The sequence below is a fragment of the Mauremys reevesii genome, linkage group 3, assembly GCF_016161935.1.
Source record: "Mauremys reevesii isolate NIE-2019 linkage group 3, ASM1616193v1, whole genome shotgun sequence".
Taxonomy (NCBI): domain Eukaryota; kingdom Metazoa; phylum Chordata; order Testudines; family Geoemydidae; genus Mauremys; species Mauremys reevesii.
Window position 1 is genome coordinate 92995043 of NC_052625.1, and position 17518 is coordinate 93012560.

Consider the following 17518-nt stretch of genomic DNA (forward strand, 5'->3'; position numbering starts at 1 on the left):
ATGGAAATATGGCTCTGGCTGCAAATAGTTTTTTTTTTTTTTTTTAACTGTCTTAGTATTTTATAGCTTTTAACTTACAGATAAAGTAATGCATTGCACTTCCATAGCACTTTCCATTTAAGGATGTGATAGTACCTTACAAGAATGAATTAATAAAACCTCATAACATTCAGTATTATCATTCCCTAATAACAACTGAGGAAACCAACAACAGCTCAGGAAACCAAGGCACAAGGCTCAGACTCTTACTGAAATCAGTAACAACAGGAGCAGGAATAGGCTGTAGCTAAAGCCTGGTCTACACTGGGTGGGTGGGTGTGGGGGGTGTCGATCTAAGATATGCAACTTCAGCTGCGAGAATAGCGTAGCTGAAGTCGATGTATCTTAGATCGACTTAGATTGACTTACTTAGCGTCCTCGCAATGCGAGCTTGACAGCTGCTGCTCCCCCATCAACTCCGCTTCCGTCTCTCGCCCTGGTGGAGTTCCGGAGTCAACGGAGAGTGCGATTGGGGATCGATGTATCACGTCTAGATGAGACGTGATACATCGATCCCCGATAGATCAATCACTACCCGCCAATCCGGTGGGTAGTGTAGACATACCTTAAGTGACTTGATCAGGTTTCAAATGTGACTTTTGTATTCATGAAAGCAGTCCCACTGAAACCAAAGGGAGTACCACCATGAGTAAGGTATTCAGTTTCACTCAGACTAAAGGCCAGATCCAGGTATAGAACCTAGAATCTCAGGCCGCCCGTCTTCTTCTCTAACCACCAGATCAAATTCTGTTCCTTGGATCCAGTGAGATCTGACTGCCCAGCATCATTATTTAAAATGAGAAATGCAAAAATGAGAGACGCTACACACCTGTTTTATCAAATGGAAGCTTCTTTCTCCACCAAAGCACTCGGTCAGTCCAAGCAGGGGTTCTGCACTTATCACTTGTATCATAAGCCTCTGAGCCAACGTCATATTTATATGTTGGTCCAAAATTAATAGTGCCTTCATGAAAGTCTTTAAAAATCTATTAAAAAAATATCATTCCTTCAATCAGCTAAATTCCTGCTTATGAAGGTTTCATAGTCACATATTCACTTTTATTAGTATAATCACACTGATTTTTTTAATGAATGTACCCATAGAAATGCATGTCTGAAAATGCCCTCATTTTCATTCTTTGTTAAAGGCAATTAATTCAGATTAAAATATGGGTGTTTTGGAAAATGGCTATTTTCAATTTGGAGCAAACGGGATAAATCCCCTTACTTTTCCACTGGATTTCTGCTGCTGTAGTTGATCAAATTCCAGGAGTCTTTTCCAGTCTTGTCGTTTCAGAAAATAAAAGACTTCTTCATATGTCAGATCGATGCGATAGTTAAAATCACCACACCAGAACACATAGTCATGTGAGAACACATTCCTTCCCTGGTTAGGAGATACAGAATTTAAGACACAACTTAAAATTATACATTTTAATCAACTGAGTTTTAAAACTCAGTCTCCCTGAAACACTATATTTTGGACTTGTTTACAAGGTTTTAATTGCTAAATCCAGTGCAGACTGAAAAAGTGGTCTCTACATTTCTTTCTGCATCCCACAGTTATTTAGTCACATTTTTACATCCATAATTTAGATATCTGAATTGCTGGCACAATCAAGGACTTATATGCCTGCATGATCTAAACTGCAGCCATAAAATGCTCTTGCTATTGTATGCACCCACAAAAATAGAGCCTTCAGTCAAGACCAGGCTGAAAATTTGCCCCTACAACTGCATAGCACATTTCTGTAAATGTAAAGTAATAATATTAACAGAGATTCACTCCAATGTTTAAGCTTCATGTGTTATGCCACAGATAACTGCACTTTTTTCAAATAAGTTATAAACCTCTAAACACAGGGATTCGTAAAGGAAACACTTCAGACCTGTATCTATAGCATCACTAGAGGGCACTGTTAATATATATTACACACACACAAAATATACACCAATATAGTAAACGTACAGGATATAAAATAGTTAATGAGCTATTGGAAGTAAGGACTGCTATACGCATGATTTTATGGCCATTTAGAATGGATATTCTATGCAGGGCTTCAATACTGGCACATTGTTTCTAACATAAATAGAAACTGATTAATATGCTCTATGTGTCAAGCCTCTAAACCCTGGAAACAACAGGGAGTTAAATTTTATGCTCTTCAACCTAAATGCTATTCTTTGCTGACTTAACAGAATAAATGAACACATCACAAACTGGTCCTTTCGTTCCCTGGCTTACAGGCTCTCTGGAGAAGTCTGAAAGAAATGACAGCTGTGGAAATCTAAAGTGGCCAACACCATTAAGGCAAGCACAGGAACACAGCCACAAAAACCCTACAGGGCCACTTGCTGGCCTTAAAAAGAGACAACTGAGAGGCGATCAACAGAATACCATAAAAAAAAATCATATCCGATATAAATACAGAGGAAAGGGATCTCAGAATGTCCGTTTGCACCACATTCTGATAAAGATAACAATTAAGGTGCGCTCCTTGGTCTTGGGACATGGGACTCTAGGGGAAGTGCAGGGAGAAAGGCTGAAGACGAGCAGGAGGCATGTAGGCTGTGTGCATGAGACTGAGGAGTTGTGGCATATCACAATCAAAGAGGAGTGGCTGGAGTATGACGCACTCTCGGTATGCTCTGATAGAAAATGGTCTTTTAGGGACTCTTGCTCACTAACTCAAGTTAGAGCAGCCCCAGGGGGAACTAATCTGTTCTGGGTCTGAGCAAAGAACCAGGGAGCCATTACTGTCTCTCTGATGCCACCATACCTGGTTCTTCACGTGTAATTTTGGCAAACTGAAAACTTTATGCATTGTGGACCAGATTCTCCAATCTGTGAATCAGGTGGGTATGATAGTGAGTGATGAAGCATTATGATGGTGGGAAACTGGTTAGATCCCTTCATTGTTCACGTTCAGGAATTCTAACATCTGGGTTTTTTAAAGGTGTAGAATTTTTGTAAAGAAAGTATCATTTGTTTTTGGGTTAGTTGGTCTCCATGGAAATATGCTTTCAACCTTACTTTCTTATTTATTAAGTTCTTTTGTGTGAATATTCCAATTGCCTCCTGTGCTGACCTGCCAGGTGGTGTAGATTGCTACCGATTCTCACAATTAAAAATCTAAGGATACAATTTTCACTTCCATTCACAACATTTCTTGTCTGAGACATCTTACATTCTTACCATTGGGAAGCTGAGTTTCTGTGTAATCTCTTTATAATCTTCATTCCTCTCTTTCACTTGAGACTGACCAGCTGTCAAGTGACTGCATATGAAGCAAAAACTGGTGCTATGGAACTGGAAACGGATGCCTACTGCGCCTTTATTCCCAGCTTTCCCTCTCATCCCTGTTTTCACTGTGTCTATTGCTACATCCCTGGACAAAAACAAAACAAAAAAAAAAAAGGTGGGGGTGGGGGGAGAGAGAAGGGAAAAAATCATCAATCATTACTGGAAAGTGGAAAGGAAAAACATGTTATTTAGAATGATGCTTTTATTTTCCCTCCAATTATTAAACATGTGAATGAGCAGAGATTCATGTTGTTCAATAGATCTCTTCGGGTCTTTTGCTGCAACATTACTATTGGCCATATTGATGTTCTAATGTTTCAGATTACCAGTTAAAAAGAATAATACAGTAATAAAACAACTGAATGAAATAACTTTCTCCTTGGACCACCTCTCTTGGCATCCTTTCCAAACTACTCAGCATTCTTTGCATGAAAACATTTCTGTAGCTCTTGAAACTTATATGGGGTTTACTTTTAATGTTTGTCTTTATAAAAAAAAATCCTTTGAAGTAGTGACAATAATTAATGGTCACCTTTTACTTCCTTTTATTTTCCATTCTGCTGATATGAATCAATACTGGACAGCTGATTATCAACTGAAATGGCATTTCCATACCATGAAACACAACTTTTGTAGTGAAAAGTGGGCCACATCTCTGGTGTATCAATGCAAATATCAAAGCATACAGATTATAAAATCTGTATTTGTCAAACTAGCTGATTGTTAGAAACAAATATGTAGACCTGGAGCACTGAAATGGCGTTAGTTTTGATAACAAATTGCCTGTTGCATCCATATTGTTGATTACATGGTATTTCAATTACATCTTAGCAATTAATGTACCATTGTTTTACATTATATTACAAAGGGACCGATTTGGCAAAACAGACCACCTGTTAAGCAGGATAATTACTTCCAGATAGCCAGTCTATTTTGAGACTAATGCACGTCTGTCTGTTCAGATAAGCAAATGGTGAGATCATAATGGTAACTGCCCCAGCCCTGTGTGAATCCTTCCTATTGAGAAAATTTCCAGTTACTTTGTACATAAAATCATGTGCACTGGACTAGAATACTTGTGTCCATTGATGCAGGGCAATATCTGGAGGGGACAAATGTTAAGTCTTTGGTTGGCTTTTGGTTACACACATTATTGGAGGTTCTAGAGGTGTTGGGGAAATTTCATACCACAACCCATGCTTTGGTTCCTTCTCTTTCCTGGCTGGTGAAAGCCAGTAGGGAAATACTAGCTCCTGGGTTGGCTGGTGGGGAACATCAACACCTTCTCTTAGAGGGTTTTGACCATTTTAAGGAATCATGTGTTCTGTGTCTGCTCTAAGAAGCCATCCATTGATGCTGCCAACCTATCCAACTATCAACTGGAATCTAATTGTCCATTCTTGGTTAAGGTTATAGGAAACGTTGTGGTGAGACAACCTCATAGTATCCTGAGCCTCTGAATTCCCTGACCCATTCATTGTGATATATACTTCAATCACGTCCCACTTTATTCATCTCCTGTTTACACTAGTCCTAATCTTTTAATCTCCCTTAGCATAGAAGCATTTTTCTGCCTCAGATCATTTTTGTTGTCCTTTTCTGGATTTTTCTTTTTTTTTAAACTACAAAATCACGTGGCTAGGATTGGCTGTGTCCATATATCCTATAGCAGCCCATTAGTATTAAATAATGAAACTCAGCCACTTACTAAAATCAAAACCTTTCAGGAGTTTCAACGGGCCACTGCTCTATATCTGAGTGCTAACAGTTTGACAGCTGCAATAGAACCAGTCTGAGTAATTCTGCTATTGATCCCTTTTTATTAAAGCTGGAGTACTCAAATTTCATCTAGTAAAAGGTATTCTCCTTCTTTGGATTACTTTTATCAGACAGGTTAGTTTAAAAAAAAAAATCAGGAATTTAGTCTTTTCCCTTCAGAACAGAGAAGGCTGCAGTAAGGGAACTCTAGTGTTATCTGGATTCCATTAGTCTGACTGCAGAGCTAAGTACAATGTGCACGGATCTTCTTGGTGGATATCAGACTAGTGAAAGAGAAGGTAAGATAGCCCAGCAGGCTTTGATACTCTTGAAGGTTTTAATGACCCAGCAGTGCATTTGGCATGGGGTGGATGATATTGTTCTAGTCTTCTCTGAGAGATGCCAGCGGGTAGTTCTAGCCAATTACTCCTCTCCCACCTGCATATCCGTAGGCATACTTCATTCCACTGCACAGGCATTTTCATGCAGGCTCTGTTCTGTTATCCACCCTACCCAATGTGTATGTGAGTCTGCTGAGGTAGACAGGGAGATGGTATGAGTTCCACTGTCATCACTACTGTACACAGAAGTCACACAACTCTGTCTCTGTCAATTTAAGTCCAGATGCTGTAGTCTATATGGTTCCCCAGTGCTTGGTTGAAATGGAGACTTAATGACAGCAAACTCGCTGAAGCTAAATCTAGAGAAGAAAGGCGTGCTGGTGGCAGAAGCAGCATAAATATATGGTTGGAAAGTTTTCTCATCTTATTACCAACAAGATTATCCACTCTCTGGCCCAAGAGTTTTTGATTTAAGTGTACTTCGCAGTCCTGATTGCTCCTGGATCTCAGATGTCGTCAGTGGCCAAAAGCATCTTTTTTCCCCATGTGAATCTGCAGCCTTTTATCTCAGAGCTGGACCTTGTAACTCCAGGCTGTATTACTACAGTGCTCTCTCCATGAGACTACCCCCGAAGAACACTCCAAAGCTGCAGCTGCTGCAGAGTACGTCTAGCTACATGTTTGGCAGTGTTGGTCACAGGGAGAATATTACGACAGTTCTGCAATGGCTGGATTGGCTTTCTATTTACTTTAGGGCGCCAGTCAAGGTGTTGGTAGGGAACTACATATGGCTTAGTTCCTGGGTGCCTCAGAGACTGCCCCGCTCCCTTTGTGCTACTAGAACAATTGGGGAAGGCGCTCTTAATGGTTACTATAGTTAAAAATCTGAGGTGAAATCTTGGCCCCACTAAAGTCAATGGGAGTTTTGCCACAGTCTTCAACGGGGCCAGGATTTCATTCTGGGGACTGATGGCAGGACAGTCTATCTAAGGATCTTATACAGTCCCCATTACAACAGCACCTGAACACCACACAATCTTTAATGTATTTGTCCTCACAACGCCTCAGTGAGGTAGGGCAGTGCTATTATCCTTAGTCTACAGAGGAGGAACTGAGTCACACACAGAAAGTGACTTGCCCAAGGTGACACAGGAAGCCTGTAGCAAAGTAAAGACTTGAACCCAGGCTCCCTTCCTCTATCAAAGGAACGATCTTCTCAGAGGAGAGATCTTGACTCTCTTGATCTCCCTCTCTAGGATTTGCTTCCACTGTTGGTTCTAGGAACTGCATTAGGCCTATTTCTTTTCTCCAGTTTTTGTCTGTGCTGGTGATGTGTGCAGGGAAGCTAAGTAGGGAGAAATTTATAAAGGTGCCCTGGACAGTTTGACTTTCACTAGGAGTGGGCCATCTAAGGGAGCAAGTGCTTTTGAAAATATCTCCTCCTTGGTCTATTTTTGATGGGAGTCTTCTCCTTTTACCCAGTTTGGCATCAGTACAGCTTATGTTGTAAAATACTGGACAGATTCTCATTTCTATTGATTTTATTTAAAGTAAAGAAATAAAGTAAAATTATTACTTCCCATGTATGAAGAATATTTGTTAGCCAATTAAATTCTATTTTTAACTGAAATTTTTATTTCCATCCCTAGCCCAACCTCGTGTTTACAATTGTACGGGTTAATGAGCTTACACAAAATGAAGAACACATTTCTGCAGCAGGAATTCTCAGCAAAAACAGGCCTTCACCTCAGGGCCAGATTGAAGAACTTTGGGGCCCTGTGAACGATGGCATTTAGGCATCCCCCCCCTTCCCTTCTCCTACAGGGTAGGAAGCCTTGGGATGAGGGTCAGGTACTGCCCCAGAGGGTGGGACAACGTGTGTGTGGAGGGGTCAGGTTCTGCCCTAAGGGAATGAGGGGCCCTGGAGGGGCGGTTAGAGAGTGAACCCTCCCTGCACTCAGCTAGCAACAGTTCCTGTCCCACAGGGCTGGCCCGGCTCCCCACTCCATCCCACTGGTTCTTGCCATAGCATGCTGGCAGAGTCCTCCCCCCCAACTCCTTCCTGGGCCATGATTTCTCTGTGTGTGTAGTTTGTACCTCCTGGAGTCAGGGCCCCCCTGAAATGGAGGCACTGTTCAACTGCACTGAGTGCACATTGATTAATCCAGGCCTGCTTTTCCTGCTCCCAACCCCAGGCCGCAGGAAACCATTTGTGAAAACACAACACCCTCCTACCTGATGAAGGGGACGTGATAAGGTCGTACAAAGATGAAGAGACAAACACCAACAAGCTGTGCTGATGTCAGCAGAATGTACCGGTGAGTCCTGGAAACCGCTTTCTGAAGCTGTTCCCCCCACATCTTCCTATTAGTTGTACTGGAACAAAAACAAAACATTGAATGAATTGAACAGAAATGAAATAATAAAAATCATGTTGAAACCTCTATCTTTGCAATGTCTCTTTCCCCTGCTCTTGCAGCACGAGGCAGAGGGCAGTAAGGAGAGAGTCAAATGGACCCTAACTGCTTAGGAGGTGACCAGCTACACATGCTCAATAGTGAATGCACTGCTACTCTCAAGTGATGGTTAGGCAGCTATGTCTGCATAGATTCTACCTTGCAGACCTCCTGATTTTTCTAGTCCTAAAGATCTACTGATACATGCAGATGAATAGCTGGCTCATCAACCATGCTACACACTACTGTAGCTTTGCCATTCCTGAAGACAATATCTAAATGTTAAGCCAGAAGAATCAGTAGTGAAATGCTACCTTCCTCAGTTGTTTTTGCCCCTTTTCCCCAAGTCCTCCTCCAGCCCGTCAAGGAACAGATTTTTTCACAGGCATGGACAAGAAGCATTGATTCCTTACCTCTACTTCCTACCCTAGCAGTACCTTTATGAATACACAGATAAATACTTAAGCACAGAGAGATATTGCTCACATTGTAAAATTCCACACATATATTTCAGTTGCGCGCAGAGACTTTGGCAGTTTAACATTTCAGCATCAAAAAGGATACTGGGAGCACAGCGCTAAAGTAGTAAAATAATATATAGAGATATACCTATCATAGAACTAGAAGGGACCCTGAAAGGTCATTGAGTCCAGCCCGCTGCCTTCACTAGCAGGACCAACTACTGATTTTGCCCCAGATCCCTAAGTGGCCCCCTCAAGGACTGAACTCACAACCCTGGGTTTAGCAGGCCAATGCTCAAACCACTGAGTTATCCCTCCCATTGTGCCCTGCATTGACTTAGAAAGTACAGTGATATGCATTGTATAAAAATGAGAGAGTGCAAGAGAGTGCACATTTGGGCTAGTAACCTTGGCATTTGTTAATGACAAACACATTCCCACACACAGCGACCACATCCAGGTGAATGTACAAAGCACAGCTCTGTTTTCACCTACCTGGTATTTACAATATTCCCTGCATTTAATTCCACCATCTCTTCAAATCCCACAGCAAATAGGTCAGCTGGGCAGCTCTCATTGTCTGCGTGGAGAGGAACAAAAGTCATGCAAGACTTTTTACCACTTTATTTGTTGTTTTGTTTAATCATTTGCTTTCTTCACAGAAATTAGAAAAACAGAAGTCCTATAGTTAATCTTGTGCATCCTCTGCCAAGTTATATAATTATTGTTCTTTTAATCTATCTTCAGAAAGCAACCCTTGCAGTTCCCTTTATCATTTTTCTGCTTTTCTCCTTCTGGTTTGTCTGCATCTTTTTGGTAGAAAGGAGCCCAGAACAAAGTACTTTATTCTAGATGTGACCTCAGCAATGTTGTTTAGAGGGAGATCCTCACTTCCCAGATCTAAGATATGATGCCACTATGTACACAATCTAAAAGTCACAATGGTTTTCCCCACTCCATCCAGTCACATTGAAATCTCATACCCAGTATGTGGTCCAATATCTCAATGTCGGTTTTTGACACAGTTAATTTATCTAGCTGCAACTACTGTCCAACACCAGCATGTTTCTTCCTCACTCCCTGCCCCCATGCCCCTGAGTAAGATTTTCCACTACTTTGAAGAAATCCTGGAGGTTCCTTCCTAACTTTCTTCCCTGTCTTCTTCAATAACCTACACCACGGATTGTAGCCGCTTACTGATGAAGGAATGCATCATTTCAATAATGCTCTTTAGACCAACTGGTACAGGAGCTGAGGGGAGGTGTCACTGATGGGCAATGTAAGATACTCTCTCCTCCCACCCAGGTGTGAGCATGCCCTAGGAGAGGACTCAGAAAATCAGACACTGATCTCTCAAGTGGCTGCACAAAGCTACATCTACATCTGCTTGTTCACCAGGTTTGCCTTACATCTAAAAAGGGTTTTCATTATTATTAACCAGATAACAAGAACTTCACTCAGTCCTTAGGACTACACAGAAGAATACTGTAGGAGCCTAATTCAGATTTGCTCGCAAATTAAGAATAAGAAAAGCAGAAAAGTTCACATGCAAAAATAGTAACTGCATATTTCACACGTGTAATTTTGACACCCATTTTTTAAAATTTACCCATTAATGTAGATTATTAAAACAGCTGACTGCATGAGGTGGCTGACTTCATTGTCAGCAAGTATGTCTAATGTGCATGAACAGAACACATGCAGCATAATGTTGTTAATCTCCTACTTCCTGGGCCTTCTGAGACTACAGTAGTATGGGCTCAAGAGAAGTAATGCTCACATAAGACAGCCAGGGATACATGGAATTTGTTCATATATTTGTGTGCTATGCACAGGAATATCTCAGCAATGCCTGCAGAGGATTATGTGTTACTCTGTAATGGGGAAAATAAAGGACAAGCAGTAATTTTAGAACCACTCCATTTCTGAAGGACAGAACACTTCCTTTGTTGTTTTCTTTAGTAAAATATGTAAATCAGTTACAATCACAAGTCCTGTTTTGTGAACAGAAAAGTCAGCAGCCAGTTCATAGAAGCCAAAAACACCACAGTTTGACACACTACTAAAAAAAGGACCCTGCTTTGTAATAATGTAATGTAATAAAACGTTACCCTTACTGCATACAGTTCCTTTTGTCTGAGGGTCTCAGGGTGCTTTATAAACACTAAAGGATTAAGTGTAACATTTTCAGAGGTGCCTAAAGGCCAGATTTTAAAAGATATTTAGGTGTCAAAAGATGCAGATAGATGCCCAGTGGAATTTCTAAAGGCACCTAGGCACCTAACTCCCAATGAGATTGAAACACAAGGGGAGGAATGGGGGAGCATGAATAAAAACTGATATTTAGGGACAGATTTTGTGCTGTCTGGGTGACAGATTCAGTGCAGAAGGCCACCTCAGGGTACAGTGATTTTATGCCACCTTCGCACACTCTGGATTCTGGGATGCTGTAAGGGCCAAAACACTCTTCAGCATCAGTTAGTGCAGCCCTGAGGGTTTCTCTAACTTATGAGCAGCCCCACCTATGGACTGCTACACCAAGGCTTGTGAAGGGGTGCGGCATAAGGCCAAGTGGGAGCAGAATCAGCCACTTAGAATTCCCTACCAGATGATGTATGAATGGCCAAACATGGGGCCTAAACTACTTTGCAGTTCCATTAGACACTAACAAATAATGTTTATTTTAAAACAGATACACTACCACTCAAAGTCTTACCCTGAAATTCAGAAACCCCAGAGAGCTTGGGAGAATCCAGCAGCCAGTCTGTTAACTCACTGGTGCCAAGGATGTTGCTTCTAAATTGTTTGCCTCCATTTACATTCCAGGTCCCCATGGCAACACGAATCCGCTTGAAGTGCGTGAATTCAAACTGACGCTCTGACATTGCCTTCAAAATACTGGGAGTCACTGATGGAGAGAGAAAGTAAAAAACAATTTGCTACAGTGGAATGAATGGTACTACAGATGTCAGTGACATGTAGACTTACTGTGAAATAATGAAAGTTACCTTACAGCATCAGTGAAATAACTAAAAAAGTAATTCCAGTGGAAATAACAATAATTGCATAACAAAGTGATGCCATCAATTTATTTCCTGGTAACTGGGTGCAGTCACTGAAATGAGTTATACTAGTCACACATGGAGGTAAGTGGAGGGGAAGGGAAAAACAGGACTTTCACTGTGACAAACTTGAAGAAAATATATGCAAAATATGTTACTAGAATTTTCTAATGCTTTCCCTAATAATGACTGAATAATACGGTTTTAGATTGGTCTTTCTTGGGATTTTCAGTATGGCCCATAAAATGATGGTTGTGTCACAAATTAAGAACCAAACCCAAGCCCCATTAGATTTTTTTCGTGCATGCTGTTATACACTAATTCTGAAAAACCATCATGAACTTGGATCTGTATTGTGATATGGCCAGGACTCCACATAAGACCCCATCATCTTGATTATTCCTGACTGGTCCCCATTTTAGCCTTGCTTTAATCAGACTTCCTCTTTTTTTTTTTTTTTTTTTTGGTGGGTGCAAATAATTAAGAGTGTAATTTTTTGACCACCGTTATTTGCAGGAGCAAATTAGGTCATTTCAGTGTTTAAGTAACTGATTTGCACATGCAGTCAAGTATTTAGACACCTAAATGGCCTAAAGCATCCACAAATTGCAATCACAAAAAGAGGGGCCAGTTTGTAAAAAAAAATCTGGTTCCAAGATAATTGCCCATGGTCAAAGGGTGAGTCGGGGCAAAGCTGGAAAAAAAACCAGCAGAAATTCTGACTCCTAATCCACTCTTCTAAACAGTAGACAACAACTTCCATCAGCACAGATTATCATCAGTGAATGAGACAACCTATGCAGAAGTCTAATAGAATATTTTGGGAAATAAAAATAGTGGAATTCAAGCACATGCTGTGGTGACTTGAAAGCATTGCCTCTATACATCAATGCCTTTGTGCAACAGCTGTTTAGTTCTAGACTCTTCAAAAGAATGCAATTGGTCATCTAGCACAACTGGAAGCAAACACAAGACAAAGAAGACAGATTTACATCTCATAGAATCTGACTTACCCAGCAGAGCAGTGTTGTCCATAAGCATCTTTCCTTTGTCTGCATGTTCCTCGCTGAAGAAATCACCCATGAGTAGCAACTTGATGGCTTCCTGCTTCACACTGTCAAAGAAATTTGACTGAATGGTGCGTGACACAGCGCGGGCTCCATCCTTAAGCTTTCCTACCTGCATTAGGCAAAAATGTTCAACACAGGTGATCTCTGCAGTGATAGTATAGACTTCCTTTAAAGTCACTCATGAATAAGCAGCTCTGATATTCTCCTTTACCTTGGCTTTCCCCTCCAGGGCACGACTGCCTGTAAACACTCTACTCAGATTGTGACCATTGAGAGTCCACATTGCCTTGTAGGACTCCACAAAGCGGTCAACTGTAGACTTTGAGTTCAGCCCTAGGCTTTCTAACTGAGTGTGCAGAACCTGGAGTGGACACAGAAAGAGAGGTGAGGAAAAGTTACTTTTCCTATTTCATTTCCCCCCCGCACCTCATGTAGGAATTTCACCCAGCCATCATTCCATAGTTAAACTAATGCAAGTATCTTAATGATGGAAAGACAGAGCTATGAGACCTCGCTCTTGCCCTTTCTGGTAAAGCACAAAATGCAAGCAGAGTGTATGTGTACGTTCATGAAAGACCATTAATGAACTCACCTCAAGTGCAATGAAGGACTGTACGCTATTCGTACGATCCAGACAGTCCAGGCAATTCATTCGCAAGGTACCTGTCTGCAGACTTCAATAGTCAAAAAAAGAATAAAGAGAGATACAGCAGGTTATTAGGAACCTCCACAGCCAGTTGTTACTGATAAACTATTGTTTTCTTTTATCATTAGAAACTCAATAAAAATGGCATTTGATCCACAGGCAGATAAGACTGGATTTTCAAACACTCAGCCTGGATTTTTCCACCCACATTTTGCAGGTGCAAAACACTTGTCTGCTCAATTTATGTCAAGAACCCAATTGTGCCCGCAAAACCACACCAGCAATTATATATGTGATGCTTGCAGACCAGGTGCCAGCTCATGCCAAGGCCCTAGGCCTCACTGAAAACCATTCTGGCTGACTTGTGTGTTAGTATTGCTAAAACGGGTATTGGATTTATAAAAATGTGTTCAGACTTTATGAAATGCTTGTGAGTTGCTGCACGCATTAACCTCACTTAAGATATCTGTATCCCATGTTTCATGGTAATATTTAACTGTCTGGTCTGTAACTATAAGAGTGTTTGCTTTAGAACCCTAAACCCCCCCAGTCAGAAGAGAAGCACTACTAAGTGTGAAATGCTTGTTTATCACAAGAGGTGTCATCTCCTCTCCAGAGAAGCCATTGTGGAACATCAGGGGACAAAAGACTTTGTTGATTGCTCCTCCTACACCCATGAAGAGGAGATGTGCTTGAGCTCTGACAGAAGGGAATAAAAATCCCTGCCAAGAAGAAATTGTTATCCTATGCTGCTTGGACATCAGGGAGAAGGCAAGAGTTCTAAGCATAAAAAACGGATTGCTGGCTGTTTAGCTTGGATTAGCCCTAAAGGACATATAGAGCTTGCTTATTATAGAAGCTTCTATTATCTTTTAGAACCTAAGACTGTAACTCATTTGTGTGTGTGTTTACCTGTTTTAACCTTGTAAATGACACTCTCATTTCTTTTTCCTAGTTAATGAATCTTTAGTTTATTATACGATTAGCCACGAGTGTTGTCTTTCCTGTGAGAGCTGAAGTGAAGTTGAGCTCGGGTAAGTGACTGGTCCTTTGGGACTGAGAGTAAACTGAATATTATTGTGGTTTTTGGTGTAAGGGACTATCTGTCACAAAGACAAGTTTGCCTATGTGTCAAGATAGACTGAAACACCCAAGGGGACTGTCCATGACTCCATGTTAAAGCCGTTATAGTGCTTGAGAAGTTCTCACTTGATACTTGGTTGGTGAAATCTAATTACAGCACACACAACCAGTTTGAGGTTTGTGCCCTGGTTTGTAACAGTCTGCCCTGATGTTGGTATTCATGTCTGTGAACTACTCTAGACAGCTTGACAGCATGCACAAGCAATTTTCCAGGGTCAAGAAACTAGAGAACTAGTTAAGGCCTGGTGGTAAATTTGGCAGGGGAAAGCAATCAGAACTATTAGCAATTATCTTTGAAACTCCCGGAGGTGGGATGAGGTCCCAGAGGCCTGGAACAAGGGCAAACATAGTACCTATCTTTAAAAAGGGGACCAAAGAGGACCCGGGGAATTATAGACCAGTCAGCCTAACTTCAATTCCTGGAAAGATATTGAAATAAATTATTAAACACTCAATTTGTAAGCATGTGGGGGATAACAGGGTTATAAGGAATAGTAATCACGGATTTGTCAAGAACAAATCATGCCAGACCAACCTAATTTCCTTCTTTGCCAGGGTTACAGGCCTAATGGTTAGGGAGGAAGCAGTAGATGTGATATATCTTGATTTTAGTGAGGCTTTTGACTCAGTGCCCCACAACATTCTCATAAGCAAACTAGGGAAGCGCAGTCTAGCTGAAGTTACCATAAGGTGGGTGCACAACTGGTTGAAAGACCATACTCAAAGAGCAGCTGTCAATGGTTCGCTGTAAAACTGAGAGGGCATATCTAGTTGGGTCCCGAGGCGGGTCAGTCTTGGGTCTCGTACTATTCAATATTTTCATTAATGATTTGAATGATGGCCTGGGAGTGTAAGCTTATAAAATCTGAGGATGACATAAAGCTGGGAGGGGTTGCAGGCACTTTGGAGGGCAGGACTGGAATTCAGTAAGACCTGGACAAATTAGAGAATTGGTCTGAATTCGGCAAGATTAAATTAAATAAAGACAAGTTCAAAGTAGTTCACTTAGGAAGGAAAAAATCAAACGTACAACTTACAAAATGGAGAATAACTGGCTATGTGGCAGTACTACTGAAAAGGATCTGGGGGTTATAGGGGATCACAAATTGAATGAGAGTCAGAAATGTGATACTGTTGTGAAAAAGGCAAATGTTATTCTGGGGTGTATAAAGAGGAGTGCTGTAGGGAGGTAACTGTCTCGTTCTACTCAGCACTGGTGGGGGCTCGGCTGGGGTATTGTGTCCAGTTCTAGTTTAGGAAAGATGTGCACAAACTGGAGAGAGTCCAGAGAAGACCAACAAAAATGATAAAAGGTTTGGAAACCTGACCTATGAGGAAAAGGTAAAAAACCGGCATGTTTACTTTTGAGCAAAGAATACTGAGAGGGGACCTGATAACAGTCGTCAAATACGTTAAGGGCTGTTATAAAGAGGCTAGTGATCAACTGTTCTCCATGTCCACTGAATGTAGGACAAGAAGTAATGGGCTAAATCTGCAGCAAGGGAGGTTTAGGTTACATATTAGGAAAACTTTCTAACTATAAGGATTGTTAAGTTCTGCAAAAGGCCTCTAAGGGAGGTTTTGGTATCCCCACCTTTGGAGGTTTTTAAGAACAGGTTGGACTAACACCTGTCTGGGATGGTCTAGGTTTACTTGGTCCTGCCCCAGAATTTAGGGTTTCTATGATTCTATATGATGGACTCATTGGTCCATGTAGTCCATTATCATACATCAGTGTCCAGTATTTATTTATTTATATATATATATATATATAAAATAAAAATAAAAAAAAAATTTATACACCACCCAGAGACTGGTACAGTGCTGTAACTGTGAGAGAAAGGGAAGGATTCCTTCCTGAACCCAGGAAATCAGGTTCCACCCTGAAGCATATTTGATTACACTTGTTATCTTGCATAACTATAAATGTTGTTAGTGGTCACAAAAAAATGTCCCAATCAAGAATTTAAACAAGCAATGAAATATCTGCTCTTTTCAAGTACTATCAAAACAGTTTCTTTCTCCTTCCTCCTAAAATTATAGTGGTTATTTATGGGAAGCTAAATGTTATTTATCAGCTAACGCCCAGATCCTCTTGTACACAACAGGCACTTCCATCAACAAAATCTACCAGGACAGCCAATACAAATATTTTCAGCATCACTTGCTACAAATGCTTCTTATAGTTGGACCGATAGTGGCAAGGTGGACCCTTTTTACCGAAGTAGCTCAACAAGTTTTATAAAAGCTAAACTAAGTCTGTGAACAGGACATTTATACTCTATGAGGCAAAACAAACCTGACATGGATCTGGTATTGTGTCACCTAATTAAAATGATTCCAAGGGAGAGAGTCCCACAAAGTTAATTGAATTTGTGAATCAGAACTACAAGTAGTAAAATAAAATGGATGGGATCTAAATTTTCAAATGACCTCTGTTTTCTGGACACAGAAAAATGTTTGCACAAAGCCCATGTGTACAAATGGAGGCTACTTGAAACTTTGAACCAACATGTTTTTAAAACATAAATAACACAGAAAGCTACAGCAGTCTCCAAACAAAGTGATGAACTCGGTTCAGTAGATGGCATGATTTGTGTATGGAAAGTGATAAAGGGGCAGGGACACTCACCGTGCAGGTACATTCTTCCCCTTTGTGAAGATACCAAATTCATCCCAGTGCAACTTTAGCTGAGGCCTCAACAAATTCTCCAGCTTCTCTATTTTTCCACCTTTTGCAAACTGATGGTAGTCAAAATTAATCATGGGTGTGTCTGCAGCATGGGAAGAGGCCCACAGCAATTTCTGTTTGAAAAGGGAAGAAGGAAAGTGAATTCTACTTACTTCTACAGCCCAGGTATCAATACCCGCATGCTTTATACAGTTGATAAACTTAAATCATGGCTTTAATGTAGAGAAGTCTAGAGGAAAATAGGTTATTTTGTTGTACGCTTTTCTAATACAAGTTCCTTGTTTTTTTTCTTTCCAAGAGTAAATTGGACTGTTAGGGCCAAATTTTCCTATCTGGGAACCTAAGTTGTAGCTGTAAAATATAAATATAAGCTGGTTATGAGTGTGTAACACAAGCAACTGTGCACATAAGTACCCATATGGCTTCAACAGTCTAGCTTTTAGAGCGAAAAAAATTAAGAAGTTATAAACCAAAAGCACACAATGAAATAATGTTAGTGATGAAGATAAAGCATGACACTTTCCTCATTCTTCATAGGGCTGCATG

At 40.8% G+C, this 17518-nt stretch overlaps 1 protein-coding gene and 1 long non-coding RNA gene across 3 annotated transcripts in view; one reads left to right on the forward strand and one right to left on the reverse strand.

Moving 5' to 3' along the window:
• Window positions 1–17518, reverse strand: part of SYNJ2 (synaptojanin 2) — an 89818-nt gene that overhangs the window by 23262 nt on the left and 49038 nt on the right. Inside the window, exons 8-17 of the mRNA XM_039529548.1 lie at window positions 16913–17085; window positions 13084–13165; window positions 12703–12852; window positions 12435–12600; window positions 11076–11267; window positions 8855–8939; window positions 7678–7818; window positions 3236–3428; window positions 1268–1426; window positions 869–1025 (exon numbers count right to left, since the gene is read on the reverse strand). Of these exons, the coding sequence (XP_039385482.1) occupies window positions 869–1025; window positions 1268–1426; window positions 3236–3428; window positions 7678–7818; window positions 8855–8939; window positions 11076–11267; window positions 12435–12600; window positions 12703–12852; window positions 13084–13165; window positions 16913–17085 (1498 nt within the window). The remainder of the gene's footprint in view (window positions 1–868; window positions 1026–1267; window positions 1427–3235; window positions 3429–7677; window positions 7819–8854; window positions 8940–11075; window positions 11268–12434; window positions 12601–12702; window positions 12853–13083; window positions 13166–16912; window positions 17086–17518) is intronic.
• LOC120400670 overlaps window positions 11242–17518 on the forward strand; it is a 35679-nt gene continuing 29402 nt past the window's right edge. For both annotated transcript variants that reach the window (XR_005595960.1, XR_005595961.1), the window contains exons 1-2: window positions 11242–11505; window positions 14093–14171. This is a non-coding gene — a long non-coding RNA (uncharacterized LOC120400670). The remainder of the gene's footprint in view (window positions 11506–14092; window positions 14172–17518) is intronic.